The 24,264-nt window shown below is 41.5% G+C and overlaps 1 protein-coding gene across 2 annotated transcripts in view; it reads right to left on the minus strand.

The window, feature by feature from the left end:
- Nucleotides 1-3,761: 3,761 nt before the first annotated feature.
- LOC130281676 (alpha-2-macroglobulin-like) overlaps nucleotides 3,762-24,264 on the minus strand; it is a 102,562-nt gene continuing 82,059 nt past the window's right edge. For both annotated transcript variants that reach the window (XM_056529144.1, XM_056529145.1), the window contains exons 31-36: nucleotides 23,334-23,461; nucleotides 22,608-22,698; nucleotides 15,171-15,239; nucleotides 9,961-10,063; nucleotides 9,453-9,494; nucleotides 3,762-5,821 (exon numbers count right to left, since the gene is read on the minus strand). In XM_056529144.1, coding sequence (XP_056385119.1) covers nucleotides 5,799-5,821; nucleotides 9,453-9,494; nucleotides 9,961-10,063; nucleotides 15,171-15,239; nucleotides 22,608-22,698; nucleotides 23,334-23,461 — 456 coding nt within the window. In that variant the 3' untranslated portion in view covers nucleotides 3,762-5,798. The remainder of the gene's footprint in view (nucleotides 5,822-9,452; nucleotides 9,495-9,960; nucleotides 10,064-15,170; nucleotides 15,240-22,607; nucleotides 22,699-23,333; nucleotides 23,462-24,264) is intronic.

Here is a 24,264-nt window from a genome sequence, read left to right on the forward strand (position 1 = left end):
TGATGAAAAATTTGAAAATTTTGCATTTTTCTAACTTTGAAGCTTTCTGCTTGTAAGGAAAATGGATATTACGAATAAATTTTTTTTTTGGTTCACATATACAATATGTCTACTTTATGTTTGCATCATAACATTTACGAGTTTTTACTTTTTGAAGACACCAGATGGCTTCAACGGTCAGCAGCAATTTTCCGATTTTTCACAAAATTTTCAAACTCAGTATTTTTCAGGGACCAGTTCAGGTTTGAAGTGGATTTGAAGGGTCTTCATATTAGAAATACCCGATAAATGACCCCATTATAAAAACTGCACCCCCCAAAGTATTCAAAATGACATTCAGTCAACGTTTTAACCCTTTAGGTGTTTCACACGAATAGCAGCAAAGTGAAGGAGAAAATTCACAATCTTCATTTTTTACACTCACATGTTCTTGTAGACCCAATTTTTTAATTTTTACAAGGGGTAAAAGGAAAAAAATTTTACTTGTATTTGTAACTAGTGTTGAGCGGCATAGGCCATATTCGAATTCGCGAATATTCGCGAATATATGGACGAATATTCGTCATATTCGCGAATATTCGCATATTCGTAATATTCTCGTTTTATTTTCGCATATGCGAATATTCGTGTGTGCGAAAATTAACATATGTGAAAATTTGCATATGAAAAATTAGCATATGCGAAAATTCGCATATGTGAACATTTGCATATGCAAATTTTTGCATATGCGAAAATTCGCACACCGGTCTCACACAGTAGTATTAGAGCCTTCTTTACACCACACAAGCTGAAAGCAGAGAGGGATGATCACTGTGATGTGTACTGTGAAAAAAAAAAACAACAACAATATTCGTAATTACGAATATATAGCGCTATATTCGCGAATAAAATTCGAATTGCGAATATTCGCGAGCAACACTATTTGTAACCCAATTTCTCTCGAGTAAGCACATACCTCATATGTCTATGTAAAGTGTTCGGCGGGCGCAGTAGAGGGCTCAGAAGCGAAGGAGCGACAAGGGGATTTTGGAGAGTACGTTTTTCTGAAATGGTTTTTGGGGGGCATGTTGCATTTAGGAAGCCCCTATGGTGCCAGAACAGCAAAAAAAAAAACCACATGGCATACCATTTTGGAAACTAGACCCCTCGGGAAATGTAACATGGGATAAAGTGAACCTTAATACCCCACAGGTGTTTCACGACTTTTGCAAATGTCAAAAAAAAATTATTTTTTACCTAAAATGCTTGTTTTCCCAAAATATTTTAATTTTTAAAAAGGGTAATAGCAGAAAATACCCCTAAAAATTTGAAGCCCAATTTCTCCTGATTCAGAAAACACCCCATATGGGGGTGAAAAGTGCTCTGCTGGCGCACTACAGGTCTCGGAAGAGAAGGAGTCACATTTGGCTTTTTGAAAGCAAATTTTTCTCTGGGGGCATGCCGCATTTAGGAAGCCCCTATGGTGCCAGGACAGCAAAAAAAAAAAAACACATGGCATATCATTTTGGAAACTAGACCCCTCGGGGAACGTAACAAAGGGTTAAGTGAACCTTTATACCCCACGGGTGTTTCACGACTTTTGCATATGTAAAAAAAAAAAAAAAATTTACCTAAAATGCTTGTTTTCCCAAAAATGTAACATTTTTAAAAAGGGTAAAAGCAGAAAATACCCCCCAAAATTTGTAACACAATTTCTCCCGAGTACGGCGATACCCCATATGTGGCCCTAAACTGTTGCCTTGAAATACTACAGGGCTCCAAAGTGAGAGCACCATGCGCATTTGAGGCCTAAATTAGGGACTTGCATAGGGGTGGACATAGGGGAATTCTACGCCAATGATTCCCAAACAGGGTACCTCCAGCTGTTGCAAAACTCCCAGCATGCCTGGACAGTCAACGGCTGTCCGACAATACTGGGAGTTGTTTTGCAACAGCTGGAGGCTCCGTTCTGGAAACAGTGGCGTACCAGACGTTTTTCATTTTTATTGGGGAGGAGAGGGGGGTTGTATAGGGGTATGTGTATATGTAGTGTTTTTTACTTTTTATTTTAATTTTTGTTAGTGTAGTGTTTTTAGGGTACAGTCGCACAGGCGGAGGTTCACAGTAGTTTCTCGCTGGCAGTTTGAGCTGCAGCAGAAAGTTTGCGGCAGCTCAAACTTGCAGCCAGATACTTACTGTAATCCTCCGCCCATGGGGGGGACGACATCCAGCTGTTGCAAAACTACAACTCCCCGCATGCGCTGACAGACTGTACATGCTGAGAGTTGTAGTTTTGCAACAACTGTAGGCATACTGGTTATGTATCACTGAGTTTGTGACCCAACTCAGTGTTTCACAACCAGTGTGCCTCCAGCTGTTGCAAAACTACAACTCCCAGCATGTACGGGGCATGGTGTACGGTGACTGCTGAGTTGTAGTTTGCAACAGCTGGAGGCACACCGGTCGTGAAACACTGAGTTAGGTAAAAAAAAACTCTGAGTTTCACAACCAGTGTGCCTTCAGCTGTTGCAAAACTACAACTCTCAGCAGTCACCGACAGCCAACGGGCATGCTGGGAGTTGTAGTTATGCAACCAGCAGATGCACCACTACAACTCCCAGCATGCCCTTTAGCTGATTGTGCAAGCTGGGAGTTGTAGTTATACAACAGCTGATGGTACACTTTTCCATAGAAAAAATTTGCCTCCAGCTGTTGCAAAACCATAAGTCCCAGCATGCCCATAAGGGAATGCTGGGAGTTGTGGTGGTCTGCCTCCTGCTGTTGCATAACTACAGCTCCCAGCATGCCCTTTTTGCATGCTGGGAGCTGTTGCTAAGCAACAGCAGGAGGCTGTCACTCACCTCCAACGATCCAGCCGCATGGTGTCAGTCCCGCCGCCGCTGCTCCTGGGGCCCCGATCCCAACATTGACGCCGGGGATCAAGGGGTCCCCAGCACCCGGGGTGCACGTCCCGCACCCGCTCACGTCCTTCGGAAGAGGGGCGGAGCGGGTGCGGGAGTGACACCCGCAGCAGGCGCCCTGATTGGTCGGCCGGTAATCCGGCCGACGAATCAGGGCGATCGTGAGGTGGCACCAGTGCCACCTCACCCCTGCAGGCTCTGGCTGTTCGGGGCCGTCAGAGACGGCCCCGAACAGCCAGTAATTCCAGGTCACCGGGTCACTGGAGACCCGATTGACCCGGAATCGTCGCAGATCGCTGGACTGAATTGTCCAGCGATCTGCGGCGATCGCCGACATGGGGGGGCATAATGACCCCCCTGGGCGATATGCCGGGATGCCTGCTGAACGATTTCAGCAGGCATCCGGCTCCGGTCCCCAACCGGCTAGCGGTGGGGGCCGGAATTCCCACGGGCGTATGGATACGCCCTCGGTCCTTAAGGACTCGGGATGCAGGGCGTATCCATACGCCCTATGTCCTGAAGAGGTTAATTTTGTTATACATACTGTATATACTATAGATATCAGTAATGTTTGCATGATTTCAATACTTCAAATGAGTTACCCGAACTTTGATTAAATTGTTTCATGTTGTTTACAGTTTCCCATTTTTACATCATAACCAATTTATATATATATATATATATATATATATATTTTTTTTTTTTTTAAGGAAGCTTATGTACTTAAAAACATAACATAAAACGTTTTTATGGTTAAAAAAAGATTTTTATTTATTGAAAATAAATCATTTTAAACAATGAGAGAAATAACTAATTATGGAAAGCAGCATAAAATACCTGTTTATAAATAGCAATAACATCACTCTGTGATGTTTAAATCATTTATTTTTGTGGAGTTCTGTGTGTCTTACCCCCCCAAAAAATTTATTATAAAAAAACAAAAGTAGCAATATGATTAGCATAATACTCTTCTAGAAAATTGTAAAGTGCTTTTTAAAAGAAATAAATAACAAAAGTGGTGCTGTTGTCCAGATCAAACTATCAAATATATCTTCACCATTCTGAAAGTTTACTATGGGCAACAGCAACACTAGAACTGTAAACTGTTTTAGCAAAAATGTATAAAGTGTGGGATGTTTTTAAAAATGTTGAGCATAGGGAGCCTAAGTAGACATGTGCCAGGATGCCATCCAGTGGTAGTTACAACAAAACAAACAACGAACAATTAAGGGGGGAATAGAGCTTAAAAAAATACAATACGGTTGTGTCGGTAATTTATTTGTTAGGTGGGGTTTTCTAAACACTTTATTTTACCATGATTCTTGACTTTCTTTTACTTTGGCACACAGCTGCTCCAGCACTACAGTATATTACACCGCTAGATGGTAGTCTAGGGGAGCCCACTGGAGCTTGAGAGTCATGTGAGGAGGGACGTTTTTATAATAGTTGGGTATATGGAGATGGGAGGGAGCTGGAGGGCATACTTTATTATAATTTTGTGAATGGTCTGAGCATGGGGAGAGCAGGAGGAGGAAAGGAACAGCAGGCATTATGGGAGCTGTAGTCTTACACCATGCCCCTCATTGCCTGCACCAGAAAGTACCAGAAACTTTGGATGGGCATTGCGGGTGAATGGCTCAACCAATCTGTAACATAGTTACCTCTATGGATTGGTACGTGCCTGGGCTACATTTTAAGATAAAGGTGTTTTTTTTAAGTGTGCATCGGAGTACTCCTTTAAGGGGATGAATTGATAGTGGATCCTGCATGTCACCCAACAGAGGTAAGTAGAATTAGCGTATTAGGATCACATCTGAAGTGAGGCCACCTCCGCATGGTGAAGGGGGGGAACCCTTTTGATTAAAAAGTGCCCTAAGAGCCTTCATTTTTTGACTAAGAGTGTTTCTTCAGCCTTCTATTTGTATACTCCGTTTACAGAGCAGATGCCTGTTACTTTCACGTACCTTTTACTTCACTGCTTTTGAACAATTAGGAAGATATAGTGCGTGTTTTATTAAACCCAATCTATCACTATCTCTTTTTCTATTTTAGTATTCCTATCTATCTATCTCTCTCCATCTCCTGCTCTCATTGCAACGTTGGGACCGGCTTGTGAGTCTTTAACTGTTTAAAACTTTCTTCCTTCCTTGCTGTCTCCTATTGGACTTTGAGCTGATTTAAACTTAAACCAGCAAATCATATGATATGCTGGACACCCTGATATCATGCCACTGCCCCTTCTCCTCACACTTGATGTAAGGGCTTTTAAAATTGTAAATTTAGATAACTTTTCTGTAAATTTACATCAAGCCTGTGTGGTGGCAACCAGGTGAGGAGTACAAAGACAAGTGTGTTTTGCCTACAGCCAAGTACGGTGGTGGTAGTGGCATGGACTAGGGCTTCATGTCACTGGTCTATTAAGGAAACTGAGGCTTAGGAAGGATCTGTGCTTGTCTCAGGGCTTAATGGCTATGTTGTGAGATTACCATAACTCTGTGGCTATCTTTTGTGAACTCTGTATTTCCTATTGAAGTTCATTTTCATAAACTACACATCCCATAGTTCTTTGTTTGTAAGTGTGAGGTCACTTCCCTCCCACCCACACATCAGTCACCCCACTCATTGAAACATAAATGAGCTGCATTCCATTTAAAAGACCAGTGTTTTCTAGGGTGCCTGCAGCTACTATATTTTGATTCTTTTATACCTTTTATTCTTTTATTGCCCTTTGAAGACTTTTCACTGAGTACAAGTAAGATGTCCGACACATTTGTCATTTTATTTTCTTGTTTTATTGATATTGCAGCTTTTTTTCCGTGTGTTTTTCAGCTTTTAACAGACTGTAACTTTTCAGTGTTTTACGGTAGATACTGATGCAGTATACCCAACATCCAGGTCCTATCTTGAATTTCCAGATGTATCTGTTTTCAAACAAATAAAAGAAGCAGGTTATATACAGAATATCAGCTCACCATATATTTAATGATTGCATCTTGAGGTTCTATATCCATGCCAAAAAAAAATCTTATGAGTCGTGTCTCACTTTCTGGTTTGCGGGGTCCCTGCCTGAGCCTGGCATCAGCAATAAGCAGGGACATCAAAGCAGAAACTGTACTGATACTAACCCTGTACTAACCCTTAGAGGGCATAGTTACTGGTTGCATCTCCTGTGCATTTTTATGCATACATTTTGCCAGAAAAATTACCCTGTCCAAGATCACCTAAGGGACTCTTTTTTTGTTCTTCCTACAAGCAGACCACTCTGGCAAGGATGGAAATAGGCAAAAAGTGGTGGCTAGGGGGATAGTCCTGTAGTATTAGAATAGAAACAGGGAACCACTTCTGTCATTGGGGGAGGAAGACTGTACTGTACTGCTGCCAGTGGTGCTGTTTGGCACTGTTTGTGCTGTACTATGGTATATTTGGCATTGTTAAAAAGGAATTTAATCTGTACTGTAGTATTTGATTAGATCTGCTAAAGAAGTGCTTTGTGCTGCACTGTGGTATTTGGCGCTGCTGGAGAGGTATTTTGTGCTGCATTTTGGTATTTACTGCTACTAAGGAGTATTATGTGTGCTGCACTGTGGTATTTGGTTGGCACTATTGAGAGTTATATGATGTTATCATGTCATTTGGTGCTGAATGGTAGAATATACACTGCTCAAAAAAAATAAAGGGAACGCTAAGATAACACATCCTAGATCTGAATGAATGAACTTATCGTATGAAATACTTTCGTCTTTACATAGTTGAATGCGCTGACAACAAAATCACACAAAAATGATCAATGGAAATCATATTTATCAACCCATGGAGGTCTGGATATGGAGTCACACTCAAAATCAAAGTGGAAAAAGCACACTACAGGCTGATCCAACTTCTATGTAATGTCCTTAAAACAAGTCAAATGAGGCTCAGTAGTGTGTGTGGCCTCCACAAGCCCGTATGACCTCCCTACAATGCCTGGGCATGCTCCTGATGAGGTGACGGAAGGTCTCCTGAGGGATGTCCTCCCAGACCTGGACTAAAGGATCCACTAACTCCTAGACAGTCTGTGGTGCAACGTGGCGTTGGTGGATGGAACGAGACATGATGTCCCAGATGTGCTCAATCGGATTCAGGTCTGGGGAATGGGCGGGCCAGTCCATATCATCAACGTCTTCCTCTTACATGAACTGCTGATACACTCCGGTCACATGAGGTCTAGCATTGTCTTGCATTAGGAGGAACCCAGGGCCAACCGCACCAGCATATAGTCTCACAAGGGGTCTGAGGATCTTATCTCTGTACCTAGTGGCACTCAGGCTACCTCTGGCAAGCACATGGAGGGCTGTGCGGCCCCCCAAAGAAATGCCACCCCACACCATTACTGACCCATCACCAAACCGGTCATGCTGGGGGATGTTGCAGGCAGCAGAACATTCTCCATGGTGTCTCCAGACTCTGTTATGTCTGTCACATGTGCTCAGTGGGAATCTGCTTTCATCTGTGAAGAGCACAGGGCACCATTGGCGAATTTACCAATCTTGGTGTTGGGCTGTAAGCACAACCCCCACCTGTGGATGTCGGGCCCTCATACGTCCCTCATGGAGTCTGTTTCTGACCGTTTGAGTGGACACATGCACATTTGTGGCCTGCTGAAGGTCATTTTGCAGGGCTCTGGCAGTGCTACTCCTGCTCCTCCTTGCACAAAGGCGGAGGTAATGGTCCTGCTGCTGGGTTTTTGCCCTCCTACAGCCTCCTCCATGTCTCCTGATGTACTGGCCTGTCTCCTGGTAGCGCCTCCATGCTCTGGACACTACGCTGACAGACACAGCAAACCTTCTTGCCACAGCTTGCATTGATGTGCCATCTTGGATGTGCTGCACTACCTGAGCCAGTTGTGTGGGTTCTAGACTCCGTCTCATGCTACCACTGGAGTGAAAGCACCGCCAGCATTCAAAAGTGACCATAACATCAGCCAGGAAGCATAGGAACTGAGAAGTAGTCTGTGGTCACCACCTGCAGAAACCCTCCTTTATTGGGTGTGTCTTGCTAATTGCTTATAATTTCCACCTGTTGTCTGTTCCATTTGCAGAACAGCATGTGAAATTCATTGTCAATCAGTGTTGCTTCCTGAGTGGACAGTGTGATTTTACAGAAGTGTGATTGACTTGGAGTTACATTGTGTTGTTTAAGTGTTCCCTTTGTTTTTTTGAGCAGTGTATGTTCTCAGGTGAGGCCCTGGGATCATCATGGAGTAGCTGTTGAGGGCAGAACAGATTTTTTGAGAGAGCCTGATTTAAACTGTACCAAACAAAGTAACACAGTGGAGGGAAAGCTTTATGAAATGGTATAACAGAATTACTGAGAGGGGGTTGGAGCTAGCGCATTCTGACACATGGTCAAGAAACTGTTTCTGGCCCCCTTCACCTTACAATTCATGTTGCCCTATGCCAATTCTATATAGAAAATGATCTGCTGCTTAGCTGATTCACTTAGAACATGGCTAAATCAGTGATTTTGTTTTATTGCCATGGATCTTGGCTTTAAAATAAGACTTTCATGTACTTTGTGAAATCATTGAATCTTACTTCTAATCATTTAGCAAACACAAATGACACACTTCATAGAAATCAACAGGAATTTACCGGCGCTGATCAAAACCACTACGTAAGTTGAAAGAGTAACTTTATTGGACCGTCATGCAACACGTTTCACTGCACAATGGCAGCTTCATCAGGCATCATGAATCTGCCATTGCATGATGGTCCAATAAAGTTACTCCTTCAACTTATGTGGTTGTTTTTGATCAGCGCCGGTGAATTCCTATCCATTTTTATCAAATGTGTCCTTTGTATTTACTGTGCCTGCTATCATCCAGGTCAAAAAGGATGCAGATCCCATCCTTGTATTACCTTACACACCTTTACCATTGTTGTGTATGGGTTGCACAACTTATTGTGGTAAGCAAGATAATGTCATTTATTTGCCTACTTATCTTGGTTTTATTACACTACGGAGCACTGTCTTTGCTTTTTTTCTTATCATTTAGACATACATGCTCTCTGATTATCACATATGAGAGGGTCCTTTTTCCAGAAAATTAGACTAGTGATTAGACTACTCAACTTCTTAGGGGTTAATGTGACATCTTAGGGAAACTGCTAAGCAGTGTATTTTGCTACCATTGACTTCAATAGGTCAGTGGGTCAACAGAAAATGCGTAATAGAGGCAGATTTGCAGATTTTCCTTCTGACCCACTGAAGTCAATAGTAGCAAAATCCGCTGCAGATTTTTCGCAGCAGATACGCTGCAGAAATTCATTCGTGTGAATGTACCCTAAAAGTGTTTGTACACAGAAGGCTATTCATCACTGGGTGTGCTCTTAACGTCTATCATATTAGTCCTGTTTACACTGCTTTATACTCAGAAATCCTCCTCCTAATTATACAAAACTATATATCACAGAACTCAGCTTATTTCCTTCTATGACTGTTAGGGGGTAACTTTATTAACAAATAAAAAGAATAATTTACAACACAGCATTTGGAGAGTGGAGATGTACTTACCATGACTGCATGGGTGGTTGTATTCTGCACTGGCCTGTTCATCTAGGAGAAACAAGTACCATTAAGCTATATTGCAACATACCTGACACACCTAGGAAATAGTAGTTACAATATACTACATTTTAACTTGTCCTGCAATAGGGGGATCAGCTTAGAGAAACCCTTAACCTTACAGGGAGGATTTTTTCTCCCTTAAAAATAGGTTCTACCTCATGGGATTTTCTTTGCCTAACTCTAGATCAACACTCTTAAACTCGATGGACGAAAGTCTTTTTTTCAGTCTTACAAACTATGTTACTACGTAGCATTGAGATTGACAATGACATAATCATATAGTAAGGTTAAAAATACACTGGTCCATCAAGTAAAACCTATGATCCTACAGGGCCGATACAGAAGAAAAAATAACAAACAAAAACCCTTTCCATGTATAACATAGCATAGCACTACATAAAACATTGTGTAGCAATAGCTGCAGTTTAGCATGTAGACAAACAAAGCTATTTACCTGTCTCATAGTAATCGTATACTTTTGCTGTAGCCGGTTTTAGATCCTTCACCACAATGTCCTGTTCCACCATGAAGGAGAGGTTTACTGGATTGTGATCCATCTATAGTGATATAATATTTTAATGAGTAAAACCTTAATGGATCTGAAAGCTATAAATGAAGTACCCATAGACACAAACTTAGCTCAAATTCTCTGAAAAGAAAAAAGAAATCTCTGGTGTAACCCGTTCCCGCACAATTTCTGTGCAGGGGTTAGATTGGAATACTGTAAATAAAATATACTCCCCTGCTCTGATCCCCTGCCATATCTGTCCCAATGGTGTCTTGTCTCCATTAAGCAGCACTTCTTGTATGTTAAGACAAAAGCTCAGTAGGGACTGGGCACAATCAAGACAGATGTGATGGGGATCAGGGCAGGTGAGTAGAACTTTATTTCCATTTTTATGTCAGCCTGCGCCCATGCACAAAACTTTTGTGGGGCTAGACAAGCCATTTAATGCTACTGTCACATGTAGGGATGTCCCGATACCATTTTTTTAAGACCGAGTAGGAGTACCGATACTTTAATTCTAGCACTCGCCGATACCAAGTATGAGTACTTATATTTTAAAGGGAATCTGACCCCAGGATGACCCGGTTTCTGGCGCTGCTTACCGTGCTGATATGTGGGTTCCTTGTTGTGTACAATGGAGGCGGCTGCTGTAGTATTGAGCAGAACAGGGAATTTGCATTGGCGGTGAGACCGATGTACCCATGGTGAGCAGCGGTAGAAACCGGGTCACCTGCACTATCTACATATAAATTCAAGTTAGTGCAGGTGACTCTGCTGTAACATTGCCTTTAATAGTAGGTAGATCCCCTTGCAGACATTAGCAGCAGCCCCCCAGCAGTCATTAGTAGCAGCCCCCCCTGTAGACAGCTTCCCCCTTGTAGACAGCAGCCCCCCTGTAGACATAAGTAGCAGTCCCCCTATAGATCACAGCCCCCCTTTAGACAGTAGGCCCCCATTTAAACAGCAGCAGCCCCTCCCTTTAGACAGCAGCAGACCCCCCCTTTAGACAGCAGAAGCCCCCCCCCCTTTAGACAGCAGAAGCTCCCCCCCTTTAGGCAGCAGCAGGCCCCCCCTCAGACAGCAGCAGCCCCCCCTTTAGACAGCAGCAGGGCCCCCCCTTTAGACAGCAGCAGGGCCCCCTCTTTAGACAGCAGCAGGGCCCCGTTTAAACAGAAGCAGGGGCCCCCTATTTAGACAGCAGCAGCCCCCCCCTTTAGACAGCAGCAGGGCCCCCCATTTAGACAGCAGCAGGGCCCCCCCTTTAGACAGCAACAGGCCCCCCCTTTAGACAGCAGCAGCCCCCCCCCTTTAGACAGCAGCAGCCCCCCCCCCCCCCCGTTTGGACAGCAGCAGGGCCCCCCGCTTAGACAGCAGCAGGGCTCCCCCATTTAGACATAGTAGCATAGTAGCATAGTAGCAGCCCCTTCCTTGCAGGCAGCTCACCTCCTCGGGTCGGGTGCTGGTGCTGCCGCTCTGCTGCCCCGTTCTCCTCCGGTCTGCATTGTGCCGTCCTATGAAGGAGCATGTGACATACACGTCACTCTGCTTCCTCCGTAGCGTTACGCTGGGCGCAGGGGAGGAGGTGGAGTGACGTGTGTGTGACATGCTCCTCCATGGAACATTATTATGCGGAAGGGAGGATGGAAGAACGGGGCAGCAGAGCGGCACCAGGTATCAGACATGGTATCGGGGACATTAAACGACTAGCAAATGGTTAGTGTCGGCTGATACCAGTATCAGTATCGGGACATCCCTAGTCACATGAGTTGGACTTGAGCTGGATTTGGTAAAGATTACACACTGAAATGAATGTCTAAGTGAAATGTGTTTCTAAAAACTGTTTACCTGCATCAAAAATGTATTTATACTGTTCTGGAACCACAGGAAAAAGTTAATTTTGTTGATTTAATATTATTGTCAGAGTTTTCATGATGAACGTTTTTTTCATTTTGTTATCACAAAATAACAAAAAAACCTTATTCCTATAAAAAATTATGATGAATATTGTTGGAGTTTCCATCTATGGACAAAAATTGCGACAAAAAGTTCTCCCCAGACAATAGGATTAATCACCAATTGTTCCAGGGCAAACTGACAAGTCGAGCACTCGGCTCAGGGCTAAAAAGGGGGCCCAACACTGTCGGCACAGTTTGTGCTACACGCCACCTAACAGGAGTTCTGGAATTTCATGCTCCTGGGACTATCAATGCAGGCTGTATTTCTCTCCCCCAGTTGGTTGCCCCAAAGTCAGAGAAGAAGACCAGACTGTCAGGAAGATGTGAAGTATTGTTTTTTTTTTTTTTTTTTTCATATTGCCACACATAGACAGAGTTGGGGTACTTAACTACTATAGGGACAGTGTGAGGGACCTAGGTATTATATAGGGACAGTGTGAGGATACCTAACTAGTATATAGGGACAGAGTGGGGGTCTTAACTACTATATAGGGATAGTATGGGGGTCCTCTGTACTATATAGGGACAGTGTAGGGTACAAACTACTATATAGAGATAGTGTGAGGGACCTAACTACTATATAGGAATAGTGTAAGTTTTTTTCACTATATGGAAACATTGTTTGGAAATCAAACTACTATATGGGGATAGAGTTGGGTCCTGTCTAATATTTAGGAACAGTATGGGGAACCTAACTACTATAGAGGCAGTGTGGCTGGACAATGTGGGGATCTTTACTACTTTATGGGGACATAAAAGGGAACGGACTACTATATAAGGACTCATTAATAACTGCTGTATGGTGCAAAGAGTTTGGCTTAAAGAGAACCTGTCACCAAATAAACCTTGTGTAATTAGAAGACACTTTCCCATTCACTTGCTTTACAATTATTAACATAAATATGTTTAAAATTTAATAGAAGAAATGGTCACTAGGTGGCTCTGTTCTGTTTTCTGTCATGATTAAATACAGTGAGCTTGGTCTCCTCCTGGCCTGGAAGGAGACCAAGCTCAAGAAGTGCTTCTCTGCACTGAGTTTAATTGACAGCTGCACAGAGCCTCACTGAAAGCTGCACAGAGCTTCAGGTCCTATATTCATCACAGCACTGCAACAATGTGAGGGAGGAAGTGGTCCCCAAGCAGGCTTCAGTGATGTCATGCCTGCTCGGAAACGCCCACTTTCTCCTGCTAAGAGATTGCACTATGGGAGCAAGAAGAAAAGTAAGATACAGAGCTTTTTAAAGCTCTGAATTTTTTTTTAAGGGTGGGAGGAGTGTTAGGAGTAGTTAGGGAACATAGCCTGAGTTAGTTTAGAAACATTTATTTGGTGACAGGTACTTTTTAACTACTATATTTGGGCACAAAGTGGGCACTATTACTGTGTGGGACAATTTACATGGGGAGATTGTATAAAGGTGATTATTGTGCTAAAATGAAGTAACATGTTTATCAAGCAGATTCTGTGAAAACGAGATGTTGCCAGGAAAAGTCTTCAAGGTGCCCAGGGCCAGATGAAAAAGGGAAAAAAGTGAACAACAAAAAAAAAGAAGATGTGGCGTGTGATTTATTTAAAGAAGATGTGACCTGTGAATCATTGAATGTAACTATAATCACTCATTCTGTTTTCAGAACCTGTATAATGCTGGTATCTACCTCTATATGGTCAATGAATGCTGAATTTCATTCAGTAGCAGTGAAGTAGTAATAGATAGCGTTGAGCACGAATATTCATAATGCTAATTCTTATCGCGAATATCAGCACTTCGCGATTTTGCAAATATTTAGAATATAGTGCTATATATTCGTAATGGCGAAAATTCATTTTTTTGCTTTGTTTGTTTTCACATCCGAATTTTCACATGGAAAAAAAGAGAAAAAACATAGAGAATATGCGAATTTCACAAACATAGGACGAATAATCATCAATATATTCACAAAATATCGTGAATTCGAATATGATCCCTGCTGCTCAGCACTAGTAATAGATAGTCATTACGTGGTGGTAATATATGGTTATGGTGTGGCGGTATAATTGTTCTGTGTATACTGGTATTGGTGATATTGGTAAAATCTGGTCAGTAACATTATAATGGTTACTGTATATGTATGGTGATAATATATCTCCTTGTATATTGGTAATATTGGTCGGTATAAAGGATTTTGTCAGTAACCGTATGATGGAAATATGTATGGTGATAATATTTCTCCTTGTATACTGTCTTAGTACTAATGGTCTTAGTATAGCAGATTGGTCAAAAATAGTATAATATTGGTAATATGGTAATATGAATAATGATATTCTCTCTTGCAGACTGGAATTATTGGTTGTATTTGTCTCAGTATACAGGATTTGGTCAGTAATAGTATTAATATTCATCCTTGTATTAATTATGTTATGTGTTTGGGGGCTGAGGTGAGTCTCTCCTTCCTACACCTAATTTTACTAGTTCCTAAACCCATTAAATTGTACCTGCCTAAAATCTGCTGGAGATTTAGTTGACTAAAATAAATATGCTAGAGATTTTGTCATCTAAAATCTGCAGGACATTTTACAATTATTTTTTTCCCTACTCAAATATGACTAAAACTAATTTAAATGACCACCAAATTTAACACCGCATGGAAAACCTGGAGATTAGTCCCACTAATGACAATAGGGCACATCTTGGGCAGTGCAAACTGCATATCTGAAACACATCCATAGCAGAAATCCAGGGGTCAGCCTAAGCTTTCTGCCATATAAAGCCCCTGTGAGCCTGTGCCTAATACAGCAGTGTTAAGAGGAGGAGGGAAGCATTTAAGTGAGAAAAAAAAAAAAAGAGAAATACTTTTCATTTATCCGTAGCCACCATGCTGTTGACTAGAGACAAAAACATCTATTTCCCCCTCTGGTTCAATCCACATGGTTCAGTGATTTCCCTGCAGATTTACAGCCGCAGCATGCACATTGTGTTGTGGATTTATGATTGATTTCACCATATTCTGTGTATAGCGGTGAGATCCATAGGAAATCTTTAACAAAAACATATGCTTTTTTGCTACATATTTGTGACAGATATGCATGATGAAATTCTAATGTTTGTGGAATCACCCAAAGGGGCATTCATTCTTGGTGTCTAGGTCAACATGAATTGTAAATACAACCCTGCATATACCCAAAACAATAGCAACATGAAAGCTTAAATGATGACTTATTCAGACCTGCTCCAGGTAAAAAGTAACTGAGTCAATTTGGATGTCACTTCTCTGTATCAGTTTGTTCTTCTCAAGCTGTGAAGAAAAGTTTGTGTTACAACTAGTATTGTAAAGGTAAGGTACAAATTCTTAGTAAAGATCCACATAAGAAATGAGAATTGACACCAATCCTTTATTGGAGAATCATGCTCATGATTATATAGGGTGGAGACGCAATGCAAAGGGGGGTGTACCAAAGAGATCATGGCAGCCGTTTTACACTGAATAGTGCTTCATCAGGCCTAAGGCCTGATGAAGCACTATTCAGTGTGAAGCGGCGTTCCTTGGGGCTCGTGTCTGCACTGGAGTGGCAGCTGTGCCAGATTACATTGCCCTTCTTTGTTAGTAAAGTCTTAGTAAAACTGATATGCATCTGTTATTTGGGTTCAGTGTTATTTCTGCACATTGGACAGCTATCTTCCTAGAAATGTGCATGATTATCAAAGCTTTTGGGGTCATGTATTAACAGTGAGGCCTGGGTCCAACAAGACACATGTTTGTACACGTCTTGAGTGCGTGTCATGTCTGGCCAGCATGTATGATGAGGTATGGATCAGGTGAAGCACGTCCGGCTCTTGGAGTGTAAGGTGGTAAGCAGTGATGCATGGCTTAGCTCTGCCAGTGGTACACTATTCTATGTTGGCGGGAATCCCTGCTCTGAGCTCTGCTGGCAGCTATACAGTACTTGGTGCAGCTCAGGTTCCTTCCGTTTCACTGTGTATGCTGGCGTTACAGCTCTGACAAACAGCTGACTAGTGTTTGGGAGGGGTGTTGGGTGTCGGCTCCCCACAAATCTGTTATGGATGACCTATTCATAGGAAATTTTCCCCAGAATATCCCTTAAAAAAACAATAAATTTTCCTTACAGTGTCAAACTTACAGCTTTCCTCAGTGGTTTAATTCAAAGCTCTTGGGTTGCAAAGAAATATCTGTACCATGGCTTGGGTATAACCGCTACTTCTGCTCCCACATAGCTGAGCTCTTGGCTTTTACAGGCATACACAATTATCATGCTTTTGAATATTGGGCAACAAAATATAAACTTTGGGGAAGATTTACGATTTGAAATGTGCCATAATTTTGGTATTATTTACACCAAAACACTGGCATACATGACTTGCGCCACATTTATTATGAGTTTAAAACATAATTTTTTACCTCATTTGTCAAAAGGGACATGGTCTCAGCAAATGGGCTTGGCTTTGGGAATGGGCGTAGCTTTAGATGCAAAACCATATGCCAAAAATGCACCAGAATATTAGCACAGTTTAACCCCTTAACGACATCATACTGCGTCGGTCCCGGAGCTAATCAACGGCCGGGACCCGCGGCTATTACCACACATCGAAGAATCGCGGCGATGTGCGGTATTAACCCTTTAGAAGCGGCGGTCAAAGCTGACCGCCGATTCTAAAGTGAAACTGAAAGTATCCCGGCTGCTCAGTCGGGCTGTTCGGGACCGCCGCGGTGAAATCGCGGCGTCCCGAACAGCTGATCGGACACCAGGAGGGCTCTTACCTGCCTCCTCGGTGTCCGATCGACGAATGACTGCTCCGTGCCTGAGATCCAGGCAGGAGGAGTCAAGCGCCGATAATGCTGATCACAGGCGTGTTAATACACGCCAGTGATCAGGATGAGAGATCAGTGTGTGCAGTGTTATAGGTCCCTATGAGACCTATAACACTGCAAAAAAAAAGTAAAAGAAAAGTGTTAATAAAGGTCATTTAACCCCTTCCCTAATAAAAGTTTGAATCACCCCCCTTTTCCCATAAAAAAAATAAAACAGTGTAAAAAAATAAATAAATAAACATATGTGGTATCGCCGCGTGCGTAAATGTCCGAACTATAAAAATATATCATTAATAAGCCATACGGTCAATGGCGTACGCACAAAAAAATTCCAAAGTCCAAAAAAGCGTATTTTGGTAACTTTTTATAACATTAAAAAATGAATAAAAAGTGATCAAAAAGTTCAATCAAAACAAAAATCATACCGATAAAAACTTCAGATCACGGCGCAAAAAATGAGTCCTCATACCGCCCCGTATGTGGAGAAATAAAAAAGTTATAGGGGTCAGAAGATGACATTTTTAAACGTATACATTTTCCTGCATGTAGTTATGATTTTTTCCAGAAGTGCGACAAAATCAAACCTATATAAGTAGGGTATCATTTTAACCGTATGGACCTACAGAATAAAGATAAGGCGTAATTTTTCCCGAAATAAGCACTGCGTAGAAACGGAAGCCCCCAAAAGTTACAAAATGTTTTTTTTTTTTTATTTTGTCGCACAATGATTTTTTTTTCCGTTTCGCCGTGCATTTTTGGGTAAAATTACTAATGTCACTGCAAAGTAGAATTGGCGACGCAAAAAATAAGCCATAATATGGATTTTTAGGTGGAAAATTGAAAGGGTTATGATTTTTAAAAGGTAAGGAGGAAAAAACGAAAGTGCAAAAACGGAAAAATCCTGATTCCTTAAGGGGTTAAGCAAACCAATAGTTGGTGTAAACTTAGAATAGAGAGTGCCATAAAATGATAGATAAATGAAACAAGAAAAGAAGAAGTGTATCTGAGATTAAAATTACGTCATTAAACATAAGTACTGGACAGGATGACATACATATAATATTAATTAAAACAGATGTAGCAAAAGGTTATCTTTGCCTTTTATTATGGTCCTCCCCCATTCTCTACTTTGATTGATTTAATCAAGAATAAAGAGAACTATGAAATATATCTCAGTAGGGATTTTAATTGAATTCTCAATTCTTTAGATCAAATGTCTTCTAAAATTATGAAATCAAGATATTCTCTCCCTTGGGCTCTTTCATGAAAGAGTTGGGCTATTTTGATATCTGGAGAAAGTTGTATGGATATAAAAAAGAATATTCATGTTTTAGTTCATCCTATAATACTGCTTCTCGAATTGACTTAGTCTTCGGTGATATGTTGGCAGTGGAAAGTTGTAGTTCTTTAACCCCTTAAGGACCCAGCCATTTTACACCTTAGGACCCGGCCATTTTTTGCACATCTGACCACTGTCACTTTAAACATTAATAACTCTGGAATGCTTTTAGTTATCATTCTGATTCCGAGATTGTTTTTTCGTGACATATTCTACTTTAACTTAGTGGTAACATTTTTTGGTAACTTGCATCCTTTCTTGGTGAAAAATCCCAAAATTTGATGAAAATTTTGAAAATTTAGCATTTTTCTAACTTTGAAGCTCTCTGCTTGTAATGAAAATGGATATTCCAAATATTATTTTATTTTATTCACATATACAATATGTCTACTTTATATTTGCATCATAAAATTGACGTGTTTATACTTTTGAAAGACATCAGAAGTCTTCAAAGTTCAGCAGCAATTTTCCAATTTTTCACAAAATTTCCAAAATCACAATTTTTCAGGGACCAGTTCAGGTTTGAAGTGGATTTGAAGGGTCTTCATCTTAGAAATACCCCACAAATGACCCCATTATAAAAACTGAACCCCCCAAAGTATTCAAAATGACATTGAGTCAGCATTTTAACCCTTTAGGTGTTTCACAGGAATAGCAGCAAAGTGAAGGAGAAAATTCACAATCTTCATTTTTTACACTCGCATGTTCTTGTAGACCCAATTTTTGAATTTTTACGAGGGGTAAAAGGAGAAAATGTATACTTATATTTGTAGCCCAATTTCTCTCGAGTAAGCACATACCTCATATGTCTATGTAAAGTGTTCGGCGGGCGCAGTAGAGGGCTCAGAAGGGAAGGAGCGACAAGGGGATTTTGGAGCGTACGTTTTTCTGAAATGGTTTTTGGGGGGCATGTTGCATTTAGGAAGCCCCTATGGTGCAAAAACAGGAAAAAATACCCACAGGGCATACCATTTTGGAAACTATACCCCTTGAGGAACGTAACAAGGAATAAAGTGCGCCTTAATACCCCACAGGTGTTTCACGACTTTTGCATATGTAAAAAAATTTTAAAAAAATTTCAATAAAATGTGTGTTTCCCCCCAAATTTCACATTTTTGCAAGGGTTAATAGCAGAAAATACCCCCCAAAATTTGTAACCCCATCTCTTCTGAGTATGTAGGTACCCCATAAGTTGACATGAAGTGCACTATGGGCGAACTACAATGCTCAGAAGAGAAGGAGTCATATTTGGCTTTTTGAGAGCAAATTTTGCTCGGGGGGCTTGTCGCATTTAGGAAGCCCCAATGGTGCCAGAACAGCAAAATAACCCCCACATGGCATACCATTTTGGAAACTATACCCCTTGAGGAACGTAACAAGGGGTACAGCGAGCATTTACCCCCCACTGGTGTCTGTCAGATCTTTGGAACAGTGGGCTGTACAAAATTTTTCATTCGCGCAGCCCACTGTTCCAAAGATCTGTCAGACACCAGTGGGATGTAAATTCTCACTGCACCCTCATTACATTCCGTGAGGGGTGTAGTTTCCGAAATGGGGTCACATGTGTTTTTTTTTTTTTTTTTTTTTTGCGTTTGTCAAAACCGCTGTAACAATCAGCCACCCCTGTGCAAATCACCTCAAATGTACATGGTGCACTCTCCCTTCTGAGCCTTGTTGTGCGCCCCCAGAGCACTTTGCGCCCACATATGGGGTATCTCCGTAGTCGGGAGAAGTTGCATTACAAATTTTGGGGGGCTTTTTTCCCTTTTACCTCTTGTCAAAATGAAAAGTATAGGGCAACACCAGCATGTTAGTGTAAAAAATTAATTTTTTTACACTAACATGCTGGTGTAGACCCCAACTTCACCTTTTCATAAGGGGTGAAAGGAGAAAAAGCCCCCCAAAATTTGTAAGGCAATTTCTCCCGAGTACGGCGATACCCCATATGTGACCCTAAACTGTTGCCTTGAAATACGACAGGGCTCCGAAGTGAGAGCGCCATGTGCATTTGAGGCCTGAATTAGGGATTTGCATAGGGGTTGACATAGGGGTATTCTACGCCAGTGATTCCCAAACAGGGTGCCTCCAGCTGTTGCAAAACTCCCAGCATGCTTGGACAGTCAACGGCTGTCCGGCAATACTGGGAGTTGTTGTTTTGCAACAGCTGGAGGCTCCATTTTGAAAACAGTGGCGTACCAGACGTTTTTCATTTTTATTGGGGAGGGGAGGGGGGCTGTGTAGGGGTATGTGTATATGTAGTGTTTTTTACTTTTTATTTTATTTTGTGTTAGTGTAGTGTTTTTAGGGTACAGTCACACGGGCGGGGGGTTACAGCGATTTTCCTGCTGCGAGTTTGAGCTGGCGCGCAAAATTTGCTGCATCACAAACTTGCAGCCTGATACTCACTGTAAGCCCCCTGCCCATGTGAATGTATCCTGTACATTCACAAGGGGGAGACCTCCAGCTGTTGCAAAACTACAACTCCCAGCATGCACAGTCTATCAGTGCATGCTGGTAGTTATAGTTTTGCAACAGCTGGAGGCACACAGGTTGGGAAACACTGAGTTAGGAAACAGACAATGTTTCCCAACCAGTGTGCCTCCAGTTGTTGCAAAACCACAACTCCCAAACATTCTCAGGCATGCTGGAAGTAGTAGTTCGGCAGCATCTTTAGAGCCAGATGTTGCCGAACTACAACTCCCAGCATGCTTGAAGTTGTAGTTTGCAACATCTGGAGGACTACAGTTTGCAGACCACTAATACAGTGGTTCCCAATCTGTGCCCTTCCAGATGTTGCAAAACTACAACTCCCAGTATGCCAAAACTGTCCAGGCATGTTGGGAGTTGTAGTTCTGCAACATCTGAAGGGCCAGATGTTACAGAACTACAACTCCCAGCATGCCTGGACAGTAAGGGCATGCTGAGAATGTGTAGTTTTGCAACATCTGGAAGGGCACAGTGGTCTCCAAACTGTGGACCTCCAGATGTTGCAAAACTGCAACTCCCAGCATGCCCAGATGCTAACCGACAGATCGCAGGGTATAGGAGGAGGTGGCCGGCTTGCCACCTCGCTCCTATACTTCAGCATGGTCCTGGCTGTCTGTGACAGCCGGGATCATGCGAAATCACCGGGCGGTCGGGTCCCAGAGACCCGATCAGCCCGGTATCGCCGCAGATCGCAAGGGCGATTTCCCTTGCGATTTGCGGCGATCGCCGACATGGGGGGCCTACATGGCCCCCCTCGGCGTTTGCCCTGGATCCCTGCTGAAGGGATCCGCTTTCGATCTCCGCCGGGTGAGCGGCGGAGACCAGGAAAAGACATGACGTATGCATACGTCATGGGTCCTTAAGACCCAGGGTGTGATGATGTATGCATACGTCATGGGTCCTGAAGAGGTTAAGATATAAAGCTAAAACTATTTCCGACCACTCTCCAATGGTATTAGAAATTGGGAATAGAGGGATATGTTTCTCGAATTTTAATTATAAAATTAATCTTTTTTGGCTGACTATTATTGAAGATCTAGAGTAAATAGAGACAGATATCAACGAATTTTGGGCGATTAACAAAGGGTCAACCAGTCTGGGAAGTGTTTGGGATGCTTTGAAGGCCTTTGTTGGATGCCTATTGTGTACAAAAATTAATTTTCTAAACACGAAATTTCCTCAAGAGGAGACTAAATTAACGGAGATTGAAGAAATTAATACAATCTTGGAATATGATCCTACCCCTGAAATATTATTAGAGGAAAATAAACGATTTAAACAATTTCAAAATAAACCTTTCTTTCTGGGCCAAAAAAAGTTCCAGGAGGGTGGTAAACACAATACATTTCTTGTCAATATAGAGTTATAAACAGCAAGTGCTGCACAATACATCAATAACATACAGCAAAACACCAATGATGGATAACATAAAAGCAGTTATAGAGTGATGCCCCGGATGAAGCCAAGGAGCACGAAACGTTGGGTGGTGGTGGTTCACTTCATCACTCCATACCACTTGGTAATATTTACAGTATTTACTCTACTGCTGCTTTTATGATTTCCACCATCTGTGCTTTTTTTTTGTATTTTATTGATATATTTTTCAGCACTTGCTGTTTGTAACTTTGTGCCATAGCTTTGGACTTCCCATTATTCAATGAGGTATTTACAAGCACTCTTTTTTGTTAGTTCTATACTCAGAGAACCGCCATCTTTTCTTTCTATAGCCGTTAGGGTTTTCTCTGCTTCATCTATTTTAATTGATTTTATACATATGTCATCTTTTCTAGTGTTTAAATAATTTTCATCTCAGATAAGCTTCTTCTTTTCTTGGCCATTTCTGCATAGCGTATGATCAGTAATTTAAGGGGTCATTAGTGTTGAGATTTATTAAACAGCCTAAGCTACTGACAAAAATCTGGCACATGTATAACTCTGTAGTCTTAAATTTATACCAGAGTGTCCCCACTTTCTTCTCTCTAAAGAGGTTCTTAATCCCCATTACTTACCTTCCTTATTGTGTTCTTCACTGGAATGTAGCCAGACAACATCTTTACTTCAATAACAACCATGTTAGATTTTTCCCTGGTACCAGTATATCTGTAAAATTTAAAATCAAGACACAACATGTAAGAATATAGAGGGACATTTATCAATGTTTGCTTATGTATTCTTTTTTTTAGTAGTTTTTTCCTTACTTTTTTTTGGCTTATGTGTGACGTATTTATCAACTGCTTTCAGCCTGTTGATAATTTTCTTTCACGTAAGCAATTTTTCCTTTTTTACTTTGGTAGTAGCTTTTTCTGCTCCATGTTTGAGCTGGAGTAAATTTAGTCAATTTTTAACGCTGTTGCGACTTTTTTTTTGCGCAGTTGCGACTTTCGCAGTTAATAAATACCTGACTACCCGTAGTCCATTTTAAAATTATTACTACATAGTTAATTTTTGAAAAACTTGCTTTTCTCGCTTTCCAGTCAAAATGTCGCACAAAAAATCGCGTAGTCGCAGTTGCGACAATTTTGCGACAATTATAGTAAAGAAAACCTGACTAAACCCGTTGATAAATGTCCATAATAGTTCTTAGAGGTTGACTTCAATTTTGGTCAATTTAATAAGAAGATTGACAGTTCGGAGAATATTTGGCAGTTTGGCATATTTATAAATGTTTATAGAATAAATAAAAATTTACAGTATATGGTGTAAAAGATGGCACAAATAAATTTAAAGAAACTCACGTAGCTGTGATAAGAATTTCAAAATTTGTCACAGAATCCTCCAGACATTCTTGGCTTGAAGATGATTTTACACTTAATGAGAAGGTGGCCTCACCTTTTGGAGGAGGGACATTGTACCTTAACACTGCCTGCATGAAAAAGAAGTAATTTCTCAAAAAGAGAATAGGTTTACGGAATCACATAGCCAATTGGTAATACTTTTGAACAGATATTTCCTGTAGTTAATTCAGAGTAATACTTAATGGGAATCTGTGCTGCTAAATGCTGTAGATACCATTGGATAGCTGTTAGGGTATCTAAGAAAACTGTACATTCCTAGTGTTGATGGTGATTGCCAAACTTATGCAACCACCTTTTAATTTCTAAGTGTCAAGGAGGTGGAGACGAGTGACTCAAGTGTCAAAGCCTGGCATGCCTCTTGGTTTACCCTTACCTCCCAGCCCCTCCTTGACTGTCATAAAGCCCTGTATATCAGTCAAAGAGTTTCTTGAATTTGGGGATAAACTAGGGGGCATGCCAAACGGTGGCACTTCAGCAGCTCATCCCCATCTCCCTAACAACTGGTTAAGAAATACATTTATAATTTTATAAGTTTGGCAACCACCATCAGCTCCAGAAAGCTATCCCATGAGCCAGGACTGATTGACCTTTCTTTAAATTATGTGAAAAAAGGTAAAAGCCATTCTCAAAAGCTCTATATCCTGCCTGGCCCTGCAAGGGCCATGGAAATGTGGCTAACCCCATTCTGAAGCTTAAGAAGATCCATCTGTCAAGCATCCCTCATAGCTCCATGGCCAAGGTTTAGCTCCTCCTAATTTAGAACCTCCATTGAAAAGGACCTCAAAACCAGAGGCAGGCATTTCCCACAAGGACAATGCACCCTGACTAGTCTAATATGGACTACTGATGGGCAGGCTATTTTCAGAATTGG

This window comes from Hyla sarda, chromosome 7 (assembly GCF_029499605.1).
Source record: "Hyla sarda isolate aHylSar1 chromosome 7, aHylSar1.hap1, whole genome shotgun sequence".
In the NCBI taxonomy this organism is placed as follows: Eukaryota; Metazoa; Chordata; class Amphibia; order Anura; family Hylidae; genus Hyla; species Hyla sarda.